The sequence below is a fragment of the Triticum aestivum genome, chromosome 2A (assembly GCF_018294505.1).
Source record: "Triticum aestivum cultivar Chinese Spring chromosome 2A, IWGSC CS RefSeq v2.1, whole genome shotgun sequence".
Taxonomy (NCBI): domain Eukaryota; kingdom Viridiplantae; phylum Streptophyta; class Magnoliopsida; order Poales; family Poaceae; genus Triticum; species Triticum aestivum.
The window spans coordinates 692,498,056-692,518,291 of record NC_057797.1 but is presented as its reverse complement, the minus strand read 5'-3'; the positions used below and the strand labels follow the sequence as shown (position 1 = coordinate 692,518,291).

The window sequence follows — 20,236 nt, the reverse complement described above, 5'->3', positions numbered from 1 at the left end:
TGATGTATTCATGACAGCGAGATCATTATCTTGGGAGGGATATGCGGCGAGATTATCACTCGCCATTTTGACTCTAAATTTAGGCAGTTCCAATAAAAGTAATACTACTAATTAATAAATTATTTGTTCCTAGTACCTTTTCTGAAGTTGGAAACCTATTAACTCTACGCAGTCATGTACGCAAAGCCACGTACTCCACCCGTAGATATATGAGAACGATCTGTAAATGAATTTGTGCCGTGTAAGTCAGAGTGAGCCGTGAGCCACAAACAACTTGACACGAAAAAGGTCCCGATCCTTTCCCTGCTCCTAGCAACCTCCATCTGGAGAATCCAGCGACCGCCGGTTAAATTAGTTATCGGCTTATTTCCTGGAAGATTCGGGCCACATCGATCGCTTGCGCGATCAGGATCAGAATATCTTTTGCAGATAAGTACGTACTTAGGGTCAGTTTATTACATAATAGTATGGGTGATGCGTGCGTCCAAGTGAAAGCTCAGTTGTTGTCATCCTCCGGTTGGCGGTACTGATACGATAGGTCGTGTCGGATTTGTACGAATTTCAGCGAGCAAATACGATCGGATTGCCTTTCCACACCATGATTTTGGTGATAAGAAAACAGAGGGATAAAAGTGGCTAGTTGTACCGAGAAGAAAGATTAAGCATGCATGGCATGGACGTGGTGCTTTACACTTTACAGCCTCGGCCAAGTTGGTTTGGCTCGTCCTAAACAAATAACTAGTAGTTTATCATCATCATGCAAGTGATCGGCACCACAGAAAAAGTTAGTAGCTAGCTCAACAAATTTCCGTTTTGCCAACATGGGAGATGGGACACACCACCCCAAAACGAACGCATGCATATTTCTCCCATGTGGCACGCCTCCATAGCTTAATTTATTTACTTGTTTGAGAAAAAGGCTTCTAGTATAGCTTAACTAGCATGCTGACCACACCGTGCATGCACACTCTTTTTAGCCTCAGGTATCATTTCACAGCACACACACCTCAATCCCATTTAGAACACTGAAATCTTGTTGAATCATTCGATTGTCCAAATGGATTTCTGCAAATCCCCACGAAATAAAAGACGGATCTCAACGAGCGATTGCTTCAGGGAAATCTACTGTTAATCTTATAGCAGGAGAAAATCCGAAAGAAAAAAATGTTAGCAGGAGATATCCGGCAACAAGAAAAAAAATCTTAGCAGAGGAGATGCGCAGGTAATTAATTTGCGCTCCAAAACGAGAGAGTATATACCAAACCAGCGCAGGAAACGCCGGGATCCGGCCCGCGAAAATCGCGGGGGCCGGCGCGGCGGGCCCACGCGTCAGCCCCGGTGGCAGGCAGTCCGGCAGGGCAGATCGGGTGGTGGGGCTCGTTCCGTTGGAGCGGGCCCCGCGGCGGGCATCTCTCCCTCGATCGCTTGACCCGTCCGATCCTACTCTCCCGCCCCATCCGACGGCCCGGATCGGATCCGACGTGGGTCGCACGCCCGCTGCCCCGCCCCCGCCACGGCCGCCTTCCTTCCTCTTCCCCGGTCTCTGTTGCGTTGCCCTTCGGTTCAAGCTTCTCCCCGCTCGCCCTTCTCTTCTCTCTTCATGTGCGTGTGTGGCTTCTCGGCATCTATATATAAGAACTCCACTGGTTCTTCTCACCCCCGGCTCCCTCCCTCCCTCCCCCACTCTCTCCCCTCTCCCTCGAGGAATTTAATCCGGTCTCGGTCCCGGCCCGGTTCATTGGAGGGGAGCCCCAACAGGGGAAGGCGGGCTGCACAAGGAAGGAAGGAAGGTTGGTTGCCTCTTGCCTCCCCGTATCCTCCTCCTCCTCCTCCCGTAATCTGCTCATACGCTGCGTTCGATCATGTTAGCCTTCCATCTCTGGATAAATTTCCCCCTGTATTCTGAAGAACCGGTCTATGTATGTATGTATGTATGTATGTATGTGCGGTTCATTCATCTCTTGGATTCATTCATCCACGAGGGAGGAGAAGGCGATCGATCAAACGGATTATTCGATTAAGTCTCTCCTCTCTTTTCGTTTTGATGTTGATCGACCTTGGATTGTCGCCTCCTGTGATTGAGGCGCCATGGAAGGGAGGTCCGGGTCTCTTCCTGATTGATTTCTTCCTCTCCCTCCCCGCCTGCTCCTCCAGCCGGTTGCTTTGCCTGGATGCTCTGGAACCCAACGATTTCCTACCTTTTTTTTTCCTTCTCCCTTCCTTCGGATGGACCAAGGCCGGCGTCGATACTGTTTCAACTATCCTGTGGTAGGGGAGTGCCATGCCATGGCACCAAGTGTTGCGTTTTGTGTAGCCCGTACGCGTCAACTGCCTCCCCTTTCGTCCGATTCCCGAAAGGAGGGGTGGAACCAGTACACCTTTCGGTTCAGATACAGTAGCACCAGTACCACCACCGCCGCCACCTCTGTGACGTGCTAGGCTGGGTATTAGCGATTTGACCTCACAGAAAAACCGATACTCCTACATACTACTCCCTCTGTTCCAAAATAGATGACCCAATTTTGTGCTAAAGTTAGTATAAAGTTGGGTCATCTATTTTGGAACGGAGGGAGTAGCTTTGATTCAGGATAAAAAGAGAAGGAGATGGTTTTAACGTGAAGGGAGCGCGTTGCAGTTAATATCTTCATCTTTTTTCTTCTTCTTCTTCTTCTGAATGAACTGTTAACATCTTCATTTGGTCGAGGCACAGGGAAGGTGGTTTGCTTGCCTTAGGGTGAAAAGTCGCCTTGGTACGGTGAAAACACACCTGCCTTTGAAAACCAGGTGGCACCTAGCCAATACAGCTCATGTAAGTGTCTGTCTGCCTAAGAAATTTCTGTTATAGGCAGGCCTACATGGAGGGAGGGCCACCACACCTAACTGAAACAAAAAAAATTAGTTATATAGTACGTGTTCATGTTGGTTCCGTACGCTTTTTCAGTTATTAGTCATATGCCCCTTATTACGCGACTTTGCTGCTGAACCGTACGAACAGTATCTGTGTCATCTCTCATTGCACATGAGACTTGACAGTGTCATGGAGTAGGACACTTCACCATTCCTATATGTTCAGAATCTTTCTTTTCTAGGTGGAGAATCGACTCAACTGACAGTTGAATCTGTTCTAACAAACATATCTGATTTTCAGTCTCAGGTGATCATTTCTAATTAATTAGCATGGATGAACACATGGGGCGACGGACGGTCGGCGGCCTCCTCTTCACCAAGGGGGGATCCATCCTTCTCTTCAGGGAGGACAGGTCCCGCCGCAAGGCCGGCGCTTGCTGCTCGCGCAATGGCTGCAACGGCGCCCGGCATTCGGCAGACAAAGGCCGGCCAATGCACAGCCACAGGGAACCAGCAGCCAAGGAAGCAGCACCAACCCCCCGGAGGTCACAACCTGTCAGGAAACCTCCAGAGGGAAGCAGCAATCCAGCAGAGCCCTGTAGCGAAACCGACAACGGCACAGGAGAGGCGGCGACTCCCGGTGCCGGCCGTGACCTGCTGGCACGCCTCAAGGACAGGGTGAACGCGTCAAGGAAGCGGTCGCTGGCCAGGGAAATGAGCAGCCCATCGTCATCGTCTGGTGGATTCAGTGCCAGTTCTTCTGGCGGTGGCGCCACCCGGTCATCAGCGGCGTCGAAGCCCATGCGCCGTGCTGTGTCCCGGATAAGGAAGGCAGACGAAGGCGAAAACGCAGGAGGTAGTCGCAGGGCGCCTAGAAGGGACACCGGTGGTGGTGGTGCCAGGGGGAATTCAGGTGACCCAGTGATGGTTGGGCAGCGGGCAGCAAGGGAGCAGGCGCCTACCGAAGGGTTCATCTCTGGGTTCCTAGCAAGGTACAGGGGTAGTCTCCAGGGAGGGTCGTCTCTGCAGGATGGCGCCGAGGACTCCAGCGGGTACTGGCGCTTCGACGTCGAAGGCAGCGAAGAGGTAATGGCACACTCTGTCACTCACTGCATCATGGTCATCCCAAAAACTCGGAGAATTTTACAAACAATGTTATCTGAACCATGAAATTATGCTGCAGCTGGAGAACTACTTCATGCTCAGCGATCGGCACCGGGCGATGAGGATGGACATCGACGGCATGTCCTACGAGGTACGATCATGATCACTTGTTCTCCATCCAAACTTTCCTCTTGTTGGCACATTTGGGATGCATTGCTTCTGCCTGTTCTTTGGATCATCATATATCTGACACTTCATTCTGCAGGAATTGCTCGCATTGGGTGACCGGATCGGCACGGTGAACACCGGGCTTTCAGAGGACGCGTTGTACAAGTGCCTGAAACGAAGCCTGTACACGCCCACAGCCCCAGAGACACACCAAGACTGTGACAGAAAATGCAGCATATGCCAGGTAAAGTTCATATATATGCAGAGTTTCAGTGTCACTACTGCTAAACTAAACTTTCAGGATTCGTGTGTGATCTGACGCTTGTGATGTAATTTTGTTTCCAGGAGGAGTACTCTGGTGGTGAGGAGGTGGGGAACATGGCGTGTAAGCACTACTACCACATCACCTGCATACAGCACTGGCTCCGGCAGAAGAACTGGTGCCCCATCTGCAAATCCGTCGCCGCCAAGACCGTCTAGCACTAGCACTAGCAGCCCCTGCTTGTTTAGTGTAAACAGATTCTCCTGAAATGTCTAGACACAAGATTTGTATTCTTTTTTCTACTCTCTAGAATGAAACATTTGTTTGTGCCTTCAAGACTTCTTGGCTTCCTTCAGTTCACAAGGTTCAGTGAACAAAGAAAAAGGGAACAGGAAATAAACTCTTGGTTAGATGGTGGGAAATTTCACTTGCTCAGTGGTTTCTCTTGTCAATATTCAGTGTGTGCTCTTTATTTGTGATGTATATACATACCCACCTTTTTAGTCAGTAAAAATCTCTTCAAAGGGTGCCGGGTGGTTAATAACGAGCATCTGCAGTCAGACTTTAAAAAAATGACAAATACTCCCTCCGTAAACAAATATAAGAGCGTTTAGATCACTACTTTAGTAATCTAAACGCTCTTATATTAGTTTACAGAGGGAGTACTATTTATTTTAGTTTACGAACACCCCGGTCTGATCTTATGTTGGAACCCTAGTGGGCAGGAGAAGATAGGCATGAATCCTAGGATTGAACTTGGTGGGGAAGCTATTCTTCTTGCCGTGTACGCTCACAGACTATACATACATTATCCTATCCACACACACACACAAGGTGCTATCAGTTTCGAAATAAAATGTGTAAAGTGGTTGGAGACGTACACAAACCTCATCTATACGAATACAGACGTTGACGGGGAAGATGTCTACTTGCGAGAGACGCCTTTGTGTTCCCTTCTCCCCTCTTTATTTGGAGGTTCCTGTCATGTTTGACGAGCGACTGGATCAGATCACACGATATATATGTGGGCAAATGGGGTGGGAGCAGTTGCAACTTGGCCGGGAATCTCTGCTTTCTCTACGACAAGGGCTCCTCTTTCCATAAGAACCTCAGGTCACTAGGATTTAGACAGCAGCCGACGTACGCCTCGAATCCTACATCATTTTTGTTCTCCTCGAAATGCAGAATAATATGACCGCGCAGACTGAATGGATTCTGACGAGTATAAGTAAATTGACAAGGTAATAAGAGAATCCACTTGTTATTAAGGTTTAGAACACACTTGCATTACCAGCAGCACATGATAAATTGTGCTCCTTAACTTATCTCACACCAGGAAGTTCCTAAGATAGCATATGTACAGATCTTAGAGGAGTACAGACAATAGTCTGATAACAATTGGTAGTAGATTTCCTAGCCCGATGCAGAAGTACAACAAACCACCCATTGTCCAGGGCCAGGAGGCAACCCTAAACTACGGAATGCTATTATTCGCTTCTTTCTTGCTGCGACTGAACACTGAACTGAGTTCACCGAAGACAGGTTCCGAGATTGAGCCGCTGGGGAGGTTTCGTTATTCCGGTGCTCGCCTCCTTCTATATATAAAGGAATGAACATATGGAGGTGGAGACGACAAGGAAATGAGAGCCCCTGGGAAAGTCCACATAGCATCAACACCGGACAGACAAAGCACCAGGTAATATAAAGTGCCATGAAGTGTTCCTGAGGAAATCGATGAGCCACAAGTTAAAAACAAAAAAAGCAGCAGCAGACATGCGCACATCAGAAATGCATATCTAGAACTAGGCTGTGTTCGGCAATAGTCTGCTCCTTCGCCAGGGAGCGGAGCGGGCAGAGCAGCCATCTGGCCGCTCGCCAAAATTGCACTGAGTGCCGCTCCGCTCCGCAGCGGAGTTAGGAGCGGAGAGGTACCGAATGGCCTCCTAGTCGGATATTGTTATTATTATTGACAGCTACTCAGATATTATGGATATACCATCTCTAATTCCAAACAGTAGTACTTATGTTTCCAACCATGAGGTGAAATTTCCCACGACTTTTCACGCCCTCCTATTCTTTATACCTCATTATTTGTGTGTGTGTGTGTTTTAGGGGAGTGTGTGGTATTTATTAATGGGAATATTTTGGTCCTATTATATTTCTACATAGATTTCTTTTTATGCCTTATCTGTCAAAGTATGGGTGTACTGAAGTTGTACTGCTGTCCAAACTTTGGTGGACCAGCTGATGATAAGTTTTGGGGCTTCTGGCTGTGACTTGTAACCATGAGGCTTATACCTAGTGTCATATGCAATTAGCTACCTGTCCGACTGCTTCACAGCCAATACAGACTGCCTAGGGCATGAGCTGACAAAGAAAGGTTCTGCTCTTGGGGATGATCACCATGCAGTGGATTTATCTTTTCCCAGACTTTGTAACCCATTTTGATGGCAGGAGATTTTCCTGGCTTATCAGTACAATGGAATAGTCATACTCCATCTAAAAAAACTCACTGCGCTTACTGCGCACGTGCTTTGATAGTTTAGTTTGTAGCCCCTCTCACCCCAAACACTAACAATCACCATGCATTTCGTTAGAGTGTGGGTTTGGCAAAGAAAAGAGGGCTCAAAGACATAGCCCCAGTGTTGAAATCAAAACTTTACTGTTTTTTTAGTCTAAACTAGAACCTTTAGGCATCAACACATTCCTAAACCAACTATTCCAAGAACACAAAGAAAGTTAATTGTAAATGATGCAGAATTCTCAAAGTTAACTTCCTTTTACTAATAATCTCTGTGTCCATACAGTTACGGCAGCATTATTTAAGAAATGTATTTCCATGTTTCCAACTAGCCACCCAAACAGTTGCAAATCTAGGGTTTAACATTACCTGTACGAGATGAACCAAGTGAGGATTTTCAACCATGAAGAACCTTGTCTGGATCTAACTGACCACTATAGTAACTGGAAGGAACAGCTGAGAGCTCCAACCTTCCTTTCCACTCTTCACCAGGCTTCAAGGTAATGGGCTTCTCAACAGCTGCAGGCTCCACACACAACATGTGCTTATATTCTTCATCACCAAAATCAAGAATGGTTTTTGACCTCCTCTCCCATGGGTTCCATACAACTACAAAGGGCAAAATGATAACGGAAGTATGGATTTTGTAGTAAGTTAAATAAGAATTGACACAGATAGGTACAGTTTTCACTGCCAAATTAACTTACCAGCATCTGGAAGCCCATCTTTCCTAAGCACAAATGTTCTTTTCTTCTCATGATCAATAATTGCAATTTTTGGTGGTGTGTCCAGATATACTTTATCAATCTTCACAGCAAAGTTTTACAAGTCAGCAGCTGTAGCTTCATATAATCATATGTAACATTGAAGTGGCTTACTTACCTCTGATTCAAACACAAGAGCATCCCCCTGCTCTGTGAATCGCTCTTTTCCCTTCAGGTTGTCAAAGTAGTCCATTGTTTCCAGCCCTTCAATACGTACTTCGCTAAGGAATTTTGCAGTTTCAGTAAGCACATAATAAAGTTTTCAATTATGATGCATTGGAACAGGGAAGCTACAAAAAGTAAAACTAAAATTGCTCAATGTTATCACCAAATGTGCATTGGAAATCATCATTAGTTTTTACTCACAGCAGCAACTGTTTTTGCACTGAGATTAGTCCTGAGCATTCGGTTAATTCAGTCAGTTCGTTTGGTAAATAAATTACAGTTTCAGTAAATACCAAATTATTTTGGTAGGTTTTGGTAAATACCAAACTAACCGAAGTTGACCAGAATTTAATAATAAAGCCACCATATTTTACTTCTGTTCGTATATCCGAACATTTCAAGCTTGTTATGCGCAATGTGGATTGAATAGTCAACGCCGGGATACTCAGACTGATCAGCATTCTCAAGTGATCACGTGGCAAAGCGTAGACCATGTGCCGATCAGTCACACACGCAATAACAAGCCTACAAGCTACAGGCTAGACTAGAGGCTACAGCGGCACCGTGCATCACACAAGCTGACAAGTGCAAGTTGAGTCGCTACAGCGTACAGCCCTTGCTAGTTTACTTAATAATAGTACACAAGTCCAATCTGCTAACTGCTGCTATGGTGCTGCCACGTGATCCATGTGTGCCACAGAAAGGTGGAAAACGGAAGCGAGACACTTCTGTGGTCCTGGAACTTTGGTTTTCAGTATCTACCAATTCCTCCGAACTAACCCAAGGCTAAAACGGTACCGGATATTGATACTGTACCAAAAAATCTAAAACCGCAAAAACCTGGTTCAGTTCAGTTTTAATATGCACTGTCCTAACTGAGATAAGCACTCTGGGTTACAGAATTATCAATGGGCAAACTCAAGCAAAACTTTAGAAACCCTGTTCCACAGTGTCCACTATCTAAGCATGAGGATGCAGTATTCTAACAAGCCAGGATAGGTAACAATTTTGCCCTTATCCATTGACTCAATCCCAACGAAAGGAAACAACTTAACACCCAAGCATACGTTTATTTATCTGCGATAATTTAATAATTACTTGAATATGTTCACCAGCAGAGGAAAAAGGAAGAACCTGAACCCCCTTTTCTCTACTGTCATACTGCTGGCACTAACCAATAAAAGCAAGACCAATATTTTGAAAAGTTGTTCATATGCCGGCACTAACAATATGAGAATCAGAACTAAAGCAGCAGAGTTTCGCATCTGCTCCAAGAAAATGTGCTGAATTTACCAGCCTTGGTTTAATACAAGCACCGCAACTATCACATACATGAGCCTGTACCATGGTATTAACAATATGAAACCAGGGTAGGAAACCAGCCTATTTGTACATCTGCTCCATTTTTTAATGGAACTACTGGTCTTAGACTCTTGGTAGTTGGCTCGGTACCAATGACACAAATACCATGTATATAAGCCTCTTGAAAGGTGGATCTGTGTCTGGTGGTGCACCATTGCCGAGTAAACCCAAGCACATATACCACTGGATGTCTGGACAGCTTTACACTAACATGATTTCACTGTTGCAATTCTAAACCCTTGGAGAAGTTTGAGCTTGAAATATCCAGGGAGGAAAAAAACTGAGAAAAGGGAGGAAAAGAAATTGCAAAGCATAGACGCACCTTATGTCAGACACGGAGAAGTATGTATGATATGCAAATGTAAATGAGAAAGGTTTTCCATCAGTGTTGGTGTTTCTAATTCGGGAAGTAAGAAACAAATCTCCTTTGGGTCCAAGAGCAACTCTTAACCGGAATTCAAATCTGCAAGCCATAGTTTGTCCAAAGACATGAGGAGCAGAATCAGAATTGGCGACATGAAGAGAAGGAAGGAAACATGATCTCTGGATGGTTGATCACGGACCTGTGAGGCCAGATCTTGAGATCTTCTTCAGAAGGCTTCAGAATGAGATCTGCATAAGTTTTAATACCGCTGTTTACTGGGAGTGGTGGAGGATTATCATCAACGAGCCATAGCCGGTTCCTTGCAAATCCATGTTTTTCAAGATTTCCATGTGTTCCAAACTGCATTTATATAGTTCGTTTGGATGACCAGAGAAGGCAAAACATTACAATGAATTTATGGAAGTAAATATTGATGAAGCTGTCATACCTGGGGAAAGCAGATGGGTATGCCACCACGAATTGCTCCTGGAGACTTGAAAACTGCCTGAAAGGGATTGTATTTTGAAAATACAGTTCAGAGATGCTATAATTACTGCAGTAACACGTAGATAATCAAAATATTAAGTAATATGTGCCGGTATTACAGTGTGAAACTTCATAATTAATGGGGTTAAACTTCCAATGGTGCAAAACAAATGTAACATCTAACATGGCCAGAATTGCCAATACGGGCCAAGATGAGGCAGTTGTTTGTGGTCATGCTCAAAAGGAAACTTGATCAGAACGTGTTAGGCTTGTGGTCAAATGGGGACAAACAACAAAATTAATTAGTGGGACAAGGATGACAGGGATGTGTCAATGCATCCAATAGAAGTTTATCGATACAACAAAGTAATGACTTGGGCAATGAGGTCATCCATGACCTCATGAATTGCTCTGTACCTTGCTGCTTACAAAAAGTAACTCATCCCCCTGCTCATTCTTCCAAGAGGTAACTTGCCCTCCATATAGACGGACCTAGCAAAAGACAAGACAATTGATTAGCAGGACTGGTCTGCGTCTAAAAAGGTGATGATAATTGGCAATAATACACGTAGGGACCAGGCCATAAATATTTATTTTGCAGTACGGATAATTCTTGAGATTTGGCAGAGCAAGGGTGGAAAGGTTAGGCATCAATAATGCAGGAGAATTCAAAATGGATGCTCCGAGTCCTACTCGTATGCAAGCATCACACCAAACAGAAGTTTAGAACCTTCTTGCCTGACAAAATTTAAGTATAGCCGTGACAAGAGTAAAAAGAAGGATTAACCCAAACATCTGGGTAAAATGCTAACCAGGGCACAACTCATTCATCTAACAAGGGCACTGCCGTCATTGTAACAATAGCTCCACAGACCACAAACACGTTTTAGTTGCCAGTTGGCACTGATATATACTTATAAATGGCATATGGTGGAATTTTAATGCGATCAAATCTCACCTTCTTCGATCTTACAGTTTCAATAAGCCACAAGAAATTAGATGCCTTAGGTTGTCTGCCAGGCCCTCCATTCCAATAATGCATGGCCGGGAAACAGAGCAACACATACTCAAGTTCATCTTGTAATTCTAAAGTTGTCTTTAGCATAGCTAAGCTCACAAGTTCAAACACACCTCCCATAGCTTAGTGCATCGGGCGAGCAGGACCCTGTCATGCTAAGCAGCTGGCACAAGCTGACAAGTACACCGAAAGTAACACATCAATCAAAGTTAAATTTGGTATGCAGCTCGCTCGATCGGCCTAACACGCCAGAGCCACAATCAGGAACCCACAGCCCTGTGGCTCCCACAACTTGTCATTAAAAAAGGAGGATTGGTAGGATAGCACCTCCCCCTAAAAAAGGGCCATGACACGCATATATGGGACCAAACGCCAGCGGACAGGGGATTAGCCATCCGATCCTGGAAACGTTAGGGGGGTAAACCTACTTAGTCCCCTCTCGCTTTCGAGCGGTAGCATAGTCGGTGCGTCTTTTCCGCTGGGTCCCCGAGCGTGATAAAGAATTAAAGATGATTGTCTGCGTAAAACTTGTGTCCTATCGGTTATCACCATCACATCTTACCCAGTCCAGCTACCAAGCTGTGAATGCTACAGGGACGTATGGCCGCAGCCGCGTCTCTTGGCTTTGATTTTTCACAGGATTTGCGCGCACGCGAAAGTATTTTGGTTTGAGACAACTCGCGAAATCTGATTGCAACGGTGCTCCTGGAGGATTAAACCGCGTTTGACTGACGGGAGGACGGCGAAATGGCACCGCGAATTCCTCTGATCAAAAGGGGAAAGGTAGAAGGAGACGCTAACAATTAAACCCTATCGGAGCGCGGTACGACATAATGCGCCTCGGATTGATGGGCCGGCGGAGCCACGAAATCCGCCCGAAAATCGCGCGCCCCGGACGCCTGTGATTCTGAAACCGGCGGCCCTGCCCTCCCTGAGAACGCGCGCGCGCCGGCGAGCCCCGCGGCGGATCCGCGGGGAATGCGCTCCGAATCGGCTGGAAACGGGCGGGGGAGCGGGAGGGGAGGGGGAGGGGGGAGAGGCGGCCGCGTACCTCGGCGGTGAACCCGCGCGGGTCGCGGAGCACGATCTTGTCGAGGCCGGAGGGGCCCTTGGCGCGCTCGAGGAGCGGCGGCTGCAGCTTGGGCGACTTGGGCGTCGGGGGCGGCGAGGACGCGCCGGCCATTCCCCACCACCGGCTGGCCTCCCGCGCCTTCCTTTTTCCTTTGCCTTTCCCCCTGGCGGAGAGAGAGAGGGAGGGAGAGAGCGAGTGGAAGGGGATGGAGATAGTGGAGTGTGGAGAAGAGAGAGAGGAATCCAAAGTGTGACGGCGAGTATTTATAGCCGGAGTGAGGAGGAAGAAGAGGAAGAAGAGAGTGGGTCTGTTCTAGTGGTGTGGTGTGGCCTGTCCTGGCCGTGTGGGTCGCGTGGCTGACTGGGCGGAAGGGCCTACAGGAGTGCGTGCGTCATCGGCTTCGCTGGCGCGTCCGGTCAAGCCTCGGTGTCATCCATGGCAAGATTTGTCCATGGATGGATGTTTATGGTCGCCGTCGCCAACTGAATTATAGCATGTTTGGAACGCAGGAATCCAAAGACAGTAGAAGCATACAAAAATCCTCAGAAATTGACACTCTTGTCTCAAAGATCGCGCGGAAAATGAAAACGCATGAATTTTACTGGTAAATTCCGAGCACTAGTGCCAAGTCTTGGTTGACTAGTAAATTTTAAGGACAGTGGGTTTCTTATAGTACCACCACAAGAAACCAAACCAGCTAAGTTACGCTCAGTTCTCGCATGAGCAATGTTTAGTAAAATAAACAATTCTTTACGCACCGGTGTTTATCTCTATCGTTGCTTAAATAAAAGTTCGATCTATTTTTCTAAACACTTTGCATTATACATCTTCTGATTAGAGTAAAGGCCTTGGCAAGTTCGATACAATGTTCTTCTAAGGCAGTGGACTCCCTCAAAGCCCACACTAAATCACCGCAAATTATTTCGATGAGTGGAGAGAAACACTTGTGTTGTCCTGGACTTCTTAAAGGAAATTGAATACGAGATTGGAGCTCATGTTTAGGAACCTCCCATGCACGAAGAACACGACCATTGCTCTAAAACTTGACTTCCAACTTTTTTTATTCAGTCTCTTGGGCCCCTCTCTCTAGAATCATGTGTGCCAAGAGTGTTGGAAATATTAGCATTTTTCTGACTAATCTAATCCGCGAGTAAACAGTAAACATGGCAAATAAGGTATGCATCTCATATCAATACCTAAGCATATGAGTACGTACAATATATAGAACCGAAACATCTATAAACATCATATATACGGCCAACACATGTACGAACAGAAAGGGGATGAACGAGTTATACCCTCCGGTTGGCCAAGCCAACACGGCGGCGGCAGCAGCGGCCTCGGCATCAGCCAAGGCCTTCTTCTTGGTGACTTCGTCGTCAGCCATGGAGTCGATGTAGAGGAAGTAGTGGAAGCAGAGGCGAACGAAGACGGGGACGGATCGGGAGCAGTCGCATCGAGACGCTCCCCAAAAACCTTATTGCCGTTCTCCCGGGCAGGATCTCGAACGGCAGGGTTCAGGAGGCACCTGCTCTCCCGACCAACCGTGCACGCGGTCGTCGGGATGGGATCGCCAGAAGCAACACAGTGAGAGGAACAGTAGATGACGGCTAGGGTTGTGCGAGAGAGGAATGAGTGAACTGAGTTAGGGTTCACACCACTGGCCAGCGCCTTCTTATGTAGGTCGTCGGGTAGATGGGCCTGGGCTCATGCCCACGACCGAGTCCGCGAATAGCCCACGGTCCAACGTCTCGGACAGTGGCACTTTCGTAAGCATCTCGTTAATTAATTCGAGATTAATTAACCATTTCCGACCGGCAAAAAAAGCTTTGGCTCGGCTCATTCCCGCAACCCGCGGCGCGCGCGCATCGTGTAGAGGCGTGGCGAGGCAGGCGGCGGCGGAGGAGCGCGCGTGTACAACTCCTATTCCCAAGCTCCCAATAGCAAGTGGTGGAGCGGCCCTTATAAAGAGGTCTCACTCTTCTTACTATAGCAGTATGGTATTAAACTTCCCACACTTCCCACCACTTGTCATGCACACACATGGGCCTTAGAGATTAACCAGGTATTATTGTCTTATATGGGCCTAAGCCCATCCATAATTCAACAAAGAGTTCCCCCTTCACTTGGTGCAATTGGATTGAAAATCTTAATACTTCTAGCAACTCTGCCATCCTTCTTGATGTCGTAGGGGACTACACCAAGGCGACCGTTATCTCCCTATCTATTTATCATTGTCACAGGACTGATCACTCACGCCCCCAACTCTGAAATTCTTTCCCATCCCATTTATCAAAACTTGTCGTTGTTGGGAAACGCATTATTTCAAAAAAAATCCTACGATCACGCAAGATCTATCTAGGAGATGCATAGCAATGAGAGGGGAGAGTGTGTCTACATACCCTCATAGACCGAAAGCGGAAGCGTTAAGTAACGCGGTTGATGTAGTTGAACGTCTTCGCGATCCAACCGATCAAGTACCGAACGCACGGCACCTCCGTGATCTACACATGTTCAGCTCGGTGACGTACCTCGTACTCTTGATCCAGCTGAGGCCAAGGGTGAGTTCCGTCAGCACGACGGCGTGTTGACGGTGATGATGAAGTTACCGACGCAGAGCTTCGCCTAAGCACTACGACAATATGACCGAGATGGAAAACTGTGAAGGGGGGCACCGCACACAGCTAAAGATCAACTTGTGTGTCTATGGGGTGCCCCCCTCCCCCGTATATAAAGGAGAGATGAGGGGAGGGCTGGCCGGCCCCTAAGGCGCGCCCCAACTAGGAGAAGAAGGAAGGAGAGGGAAAGAGGGGTCGCGCCCCCCTCCCCTTGTCCTATTCGGACTCCCCTTGGGGGCGCGCCACCTCCTAACTACGTCCCTATCTCTCCCCTAAGTCTCACTAAGGCCCATAACTTCCCGGGGGGTTCCAGTAACCCTCCGGCACTCCGTTTTATTCGAAACTATCCGGAACACTTCCGGTGTCCGAATAACATGGTCCAATATATCAATCTTTATGTCTCGACCATTTCAAGACTCCTCGTCGTGTCCGTAATCACATCCGGAACTCCGAACAACCTTCGTACATCAAATCACATAACTCATAATACATATCGTCATCGAACGTTAAGCGTCCGGACCCTACGGGTTCGAGAACTATGTAGACATGACCGAGACACATCTCCGGTCAATAACCAATACGGAACCTGGATTCTCATATTGGTTCCTATATATTCTACGAATATCTTTATCGGTCAAACCGCATAACAACATACATTGTTCCCTTTGTCATCGGTATGTTACTTGCCCGAGATTCGATCATCGGTATCATCATACCTAGTTCAATCTCTTCACCGGAAAGTCTCTTTACTCGTTCCATAATGCATCAACCCGTGACTAATCCATTAGTCACATTGCTTGCAAGGCTCATAGTGATGTGCATTATCGAGAGGGCCCAGAGATACCTCTCCGATACACGGAGTGACAAATCCTAATCTCGATCTATGCCAACTCAACAAACACCATAGGAGACACCTGTAGAGCATCTTTATAATCACCCAGTTACGTTGTGATGTTTGATAGCACACAAAGTGTTCCTCCGGTATTCGGGAGTTGCATAATCTCACAGTCATAGGAACATGTATAAGTCATGAAGAAAGCAACAGCAATAAACTAAACGATCATAGTGCTAAGCTAACGGATGGGTCTTGTCCATCACATTATTCTCTAATGGTGTGATCCCGTTCATCAAATGACAACACTTGTCCATGGCTAGGAAACTTAACCATCTTTGATTAACGAGTTAGTCAAGTAGAGGCATACTAGGGACATTCTGTTTGTCTATGTATTCACACATGTACTAAGTTTCCGGTTAATACAATTTTAGCATGAATAATAAACATTTATCATGATATAAGGAAATATAAATAATAACTTTATTATTGCGTCTAGGGCATATTTCCTTCAATCTCCCACTTGCACTGGAGTCAATAATCTAGATTACACAGTAATGATTCTAATACCCATGGAGTCTTGGTGTTGATCATGTTTTGCTTGTGAGAGAGGCTTAGTCATCCACATATAATATCAGAAATGCTACAGAGCTCCCACTCACTTTCTTGTAAATACAGGCTTCTCCAAAAGTCTGTATAAAACCATATGCTTTGATCACACTATCAAAGCGTATATTCCAACTCTGAGATGCTTGCACCAGTCCATAAATAGATCGCTGGAGCTTGCACACTTTGTTAGCACCTTTTGGATCGACAAAACCTTCCAGTTGCATCATATATAACTCTTCTTTAAGATATCCATTAAGGAATACAGTTTTGACAGCCATTTGCCAAATTTCATAATCATAAAATGCGGCAATTGCTAACATGATTTAGACGGACTCAAGCATCGCTACACGTGAGAAGGTCTCATCATAGTCAACTCCTTGAACTTTTCGAAAACCTTTCGCAACAAGTTGAGCTTTATAGACAGTAATATTACCGTCAGCGTCAGTCTTTTTCTTGAAGATCCATTTATTCTCTATGGCTTGCCGATCATCGGGCAAGTCAACCAAGTCCACACTTTGTTCTCATTGTTGGGGAACGTAGTAATTTCAAAAAAAATTCTATGCACACGCAAGATCATGGTGATGCATAGCAACGAGAAGGGAGAGTGTTGTCTACGTACCCTCGTAGACCGTAAGCGGAAGCGTTATGACAACGCGGTTGATGTAGTCGTACGTCTTCACGATTGACCGATCCTAGTACTGAAAGTACGGCACCTCCGCGATTTGCACACGTTTAGCTCGGTGACATGCCACGAACTCATGATCCAGCAGAGTGTCGAGGGAGAGCTTCGTCAGCACGACGGCGTGATGACCGTGATGATGATGCTACCGGAATAGGGCTTCGCCTAAGCACCGCTACGATATGACCGAGGTGGATTATGGTGGAGGGGGCACCGCACACGGCTGGAAACAATCAACTAGTGTGTTCTAGGGTGCCCCCTACCCCCGTATATAAAGGAGCAAGGGGGAGGCCGGCCGGCCCTTGGGGCGCGCCAGGAGAGGAGGAGTCCGCCTCCTAGTAGGAGTAGGACTCCCCTTTCCTACTACTAGGAGGGGGAAAGGAAGAGGAAGAGGGAAAAGGAAAGGGGCCCCCCTTCCCTAGTCAAATTCGGACCAGAGGGGGAGGGGGCGCGCGGCCTGTCCTGGCCGGCCCTCTCTCTCCACTAAGGCCCATGTGAAGGAAATATGCCCTAGAGGCAATAATAAAGTTATTATTTATTTCCTTATATCATGATAAATATTTATTATTCATGCTAGAATTGTATTAACCGGAAACATAATACATGTGTGAATACATAGACAAACAGAGTGTCACTAGTATGCCTCTACTTGACTAGCTCGTTGATCAAAGATGGTTATGTTTCCTAACCATAGACATGAGTTGTCATTTGATTAACGGGATCACATCATTAGGAGAATGATGTGATTGACATGACCCATTCCATTAGCTTAGCACCCGATTGTTTAGTATGTTGCCATTGCTTTCTTCATGACTTATACATGTTCCTATGACTATGAGATTATGCAACTCCCGTTTACCGGAGGAACACTTTGTGTGCTACCAAACATCACAACATAACTGGGCGATTATAAAGGTGCTCTACAGGTGTCTCCAAAGGTACATGTTGGGTTGGCGTATTTGGAGATTAGGATTTGTCGCTCCGATTGTCGGAGAGGTATCTCTGGGCCCTCTCGGTAATACACATCACTTAAGCCTTGCAAGCAATGCAACTAATAAGTTAGTTGCAAGATGATGTATTACGAAACGAGTAAAGAGACTTGCCGGTAACGAGATTGAACTAGGTATTGAGATACTGACGATCGAATCTCGGGCAAGTAACATACCGATGACAAAGGGAACAACGTATGTTGTTATGCGGTTTGACCGATAAAGATCTTTGTCGGTGTCAAAACCGGCAGATCTCGGGTAGGGGGTCCTGAACTGTGCGTCTAGGTCGGATGGTAACATGAGGCAGGGGACACGAAGTTTTACCCAGGTTCGGGCCCTCTTGATGGAGGTAAAACCCTACGTCCTGCTTGATTAATATTGATGATATAGGTAGTACAAGAGTAGATCTACCACGAGATCAGAGAGGCTAAACCCTAGAAGCTAGCCTATGGTATGATTGTTGTTCGTCCTACGGACTAAAACTCTCCGGTTTATATAGACACCGGAGAGGGCTAGGGTTACACAGAGTCGGTTACAATGGTAGGAGATCTACATATCCGTATCGCCAAGCTTGCCTTCCACGCCAAGGAAAGTCCCTTCCAGACACGGGACGAAGTCTTCAATCTTGTATCTTCATAGTCCAGGAGTCCGGCCACCCGGACACCACCTAATCCAGGACTCCCTCAGTACCCCCTGAACCAAGCTTCAATGACGACGAGTCCGGTGCGCAGATTGTCTTCGGCATTGCAAGGCGGGTTCCTCCTCCAAGTACTTCATAGAAGATTTTGAACACAAAGGTAGTGTCCGGCTTTGCAAAATAAGTTTCCACATATTGCCATAGAGAGAATAACATTTACACAAATCTAATATGCCAAGTCTTTATTCTAATCGTTTTACTTTCCCACCTCAGCGCGTTTAGCGAGGCGGTTTCCTTGGCATGTCTTGTTAAAGCAGAGATCGTGTCCCCTTATTCCGGGATTCTCATCAATACGGGTGTGGGTAACCCAACCGCGCCATTGACTGCGGCGCTTGGGAGATAAGCGAGTTTTACCAGGCTGGTGAGGGCGCATAGTCGCGTCTGCCCATATAAGGGGATAAGGATCCACCTTTTCATCCACGCCTTCTTCCTCCTTTGCCTATCCATTTCCGCGCACTCGAGCTCCAGCGCCCAAGTCCGCACACCCCACCTCAACCTTCTCCAGCCATGTCCGGAGCGGGAGGCAAGTGGATGGTCTCCTCCGTCACGGAGGGACACATCAAAAGACCGAGGAAGGCCAGATACTTGTCTAGCGACATTGCGCACCGGCTTCCCGAAGAGGGGCAGCTCATCCCCACCCCTAGGCCCCATGAGAGGGTGGTGTTCCTCCCCCATTTCCTCCGCGGACTGGGCCCTCTCCACCCTTTGTCCGGGGGCTCATGTTCTACTATGGCCTGGATTTCCACGATCTGGCCCCGAATTTTGTCCTCAACATCTCGGCGTTTATCGTCGTGTGCGAGGCTTTCTTCTGCATCCGCCCCCATTTCGGCCTATGGCTCAAGACATTCAATGTCAAGCCAAAGGTGGTGCGCGGCACTCAGGCAGAGTGCGGAGGCGCCATGGTGGGCAAGATGCCCAATGCCCTATGGCCCGAGGGCTCCTTCATGGAGTCCCTAAAGGGGTGGCAATCGGGGTGGTTTTACATCACCGAGCCGCGCGACCCTGAATGGGTCGCAGCCCCCGAGTTCCGAGCTGGACCCCCTACGCGGCTCACCTCCTGGAAAGAGATGGGCTTGTCGTGGGGTAAAGAAGGAGAGCTGATCAGACTCCAAACATGCGTCCAAACCCTGGTGGACAAGAAGCTCAAACTTGTCAACGTAGTCCAGGTTATGCTCATCCGCCGGATCCTCCCATGTCAACAACGGGCTTTCAACCTGTGGGAGTTCGACCCGGTGCAACACCGAACTCTAAGTAGGCTCTTCGACACAACGTACGAAGATGCCTGGAAGGTGCTTTTCAAGGGCGCCGAGGCCCCCGCATCCGCTACCGAGGATCGCGGATTCAGCACGCAGCGTCGTGCTCGTGCGGTAAGCTGTATTTACCTTTTACAGGGTATTAATTTTTCATAGTTTGACTCCACGCGAGATCTTAAGATCCCTTACCTTTGACAGGATTGGCAGGAGATGTCCGGACAGATCAATTGTCCGGCTCCTTTGCCCGAAGGCCCAGCGGACGCTCGCTTGGCGAAGCTGCTGGTTCCGGCACCCTATGTGGTGCTGGAGAAGAAGGCCACGGGGACTCGAAAGAGTGCCCGGCGCCTAGGGGTGTCGCATTCATCATCTGACGACTCCAAGACACACCCCTCCCATGAAGACGAGGAGGAGGAAGAAGAGACCTCT

General features: G+C 47.3%; 2 protein-coding genes across 4 annotated transcripts; one reads left to right on the top strand and one right to left on the bottom strand.

Annotated features, from left to right (window-relative positions):
• Positions 1 to 1,548: 1,548 nt before the first annotated feature.
• On the top strand, positions 1,549 to 4,833 carry LOC123190283 (E3 ubiquitin-protein ligase RLIM). 2 transcript variants are annotated; one of them, XM_044602896.1, is made up of 6 exons: positions 1,574 to 1,790; positions 2,711 to 2,809; positions 3,149 to 3,933; positions 4,031 to 4,102; positions 4,217 to 4,363; positions 4,465 to 4,833. In XM_044602896.1, exons 3-6 carry the CDS (start codon positions 3,178 to 3,180, stop codon positions 4,597 to 4,599), a joined length of 1,110 nt encoding a protein of 369 aa, XP_044458831.1. In that variant the 5' UTR covers positions 1,574 to 1,790; positions 2,711 to 2,809; positions 3,149 to 3,177; the 3' UTR covers positions 4,600 to 4,833. The 2 variants fall into 2 exon arrangements, with proteins under 2 accessions (XP_044458830.1, XP_044458831.1); XM_044602895.1 differs by lacking the exon at positions 2,711 to 2,809 and having other exon boundaries at positions 1,549 to 1,790.
• A 793-nt stretch (positions 4,834 to 5,626) lies between these two features.
• LOC123190285 (putative glucose-6-phosphate 1-epimerase) lies at positions 5,627 to 12,416 on the bottom strand. Of its 2 annotated transcripts, none has more exons than XM_044602897.1 (9): positions 12,113 to 12,416; positions 10,461 to 10,535; positions 10,006 to 10,062; positions 9,757 to 9,917; positions 9,516 to 9,656; positions 7,785 to 7,887; positions 7,610 to 7,709; positions 7,272 to 7,511; positions 5,627 to 6,103 (listed from the first exon to the last, which is right to left on the bottom strand). In XM_044602897.1, exons 1-8 carry the CDS (start codon positions 12,242 to 12,244, stop codon positions 7,300 to 7,302), a joined length of 981 nt encoding a protein of 326 aa, XP_044458832.1. In that variant the 5' UTR covers positions 12,245 to 12,416; the 3' UTR covers positions 5,627 to 6,103; positions 7,272 to 7,299. The 2 variants fall into 2 exon arrangements, with proteins under 2 accessions (XP_044458832.1, XP_044458833.1); XM_044602898.1 differs by having other exon boundaries at positions 5,627 to 6,031.
• Positions 12,417 to 20,236: the final 7,820 nt, after the last annotated feature.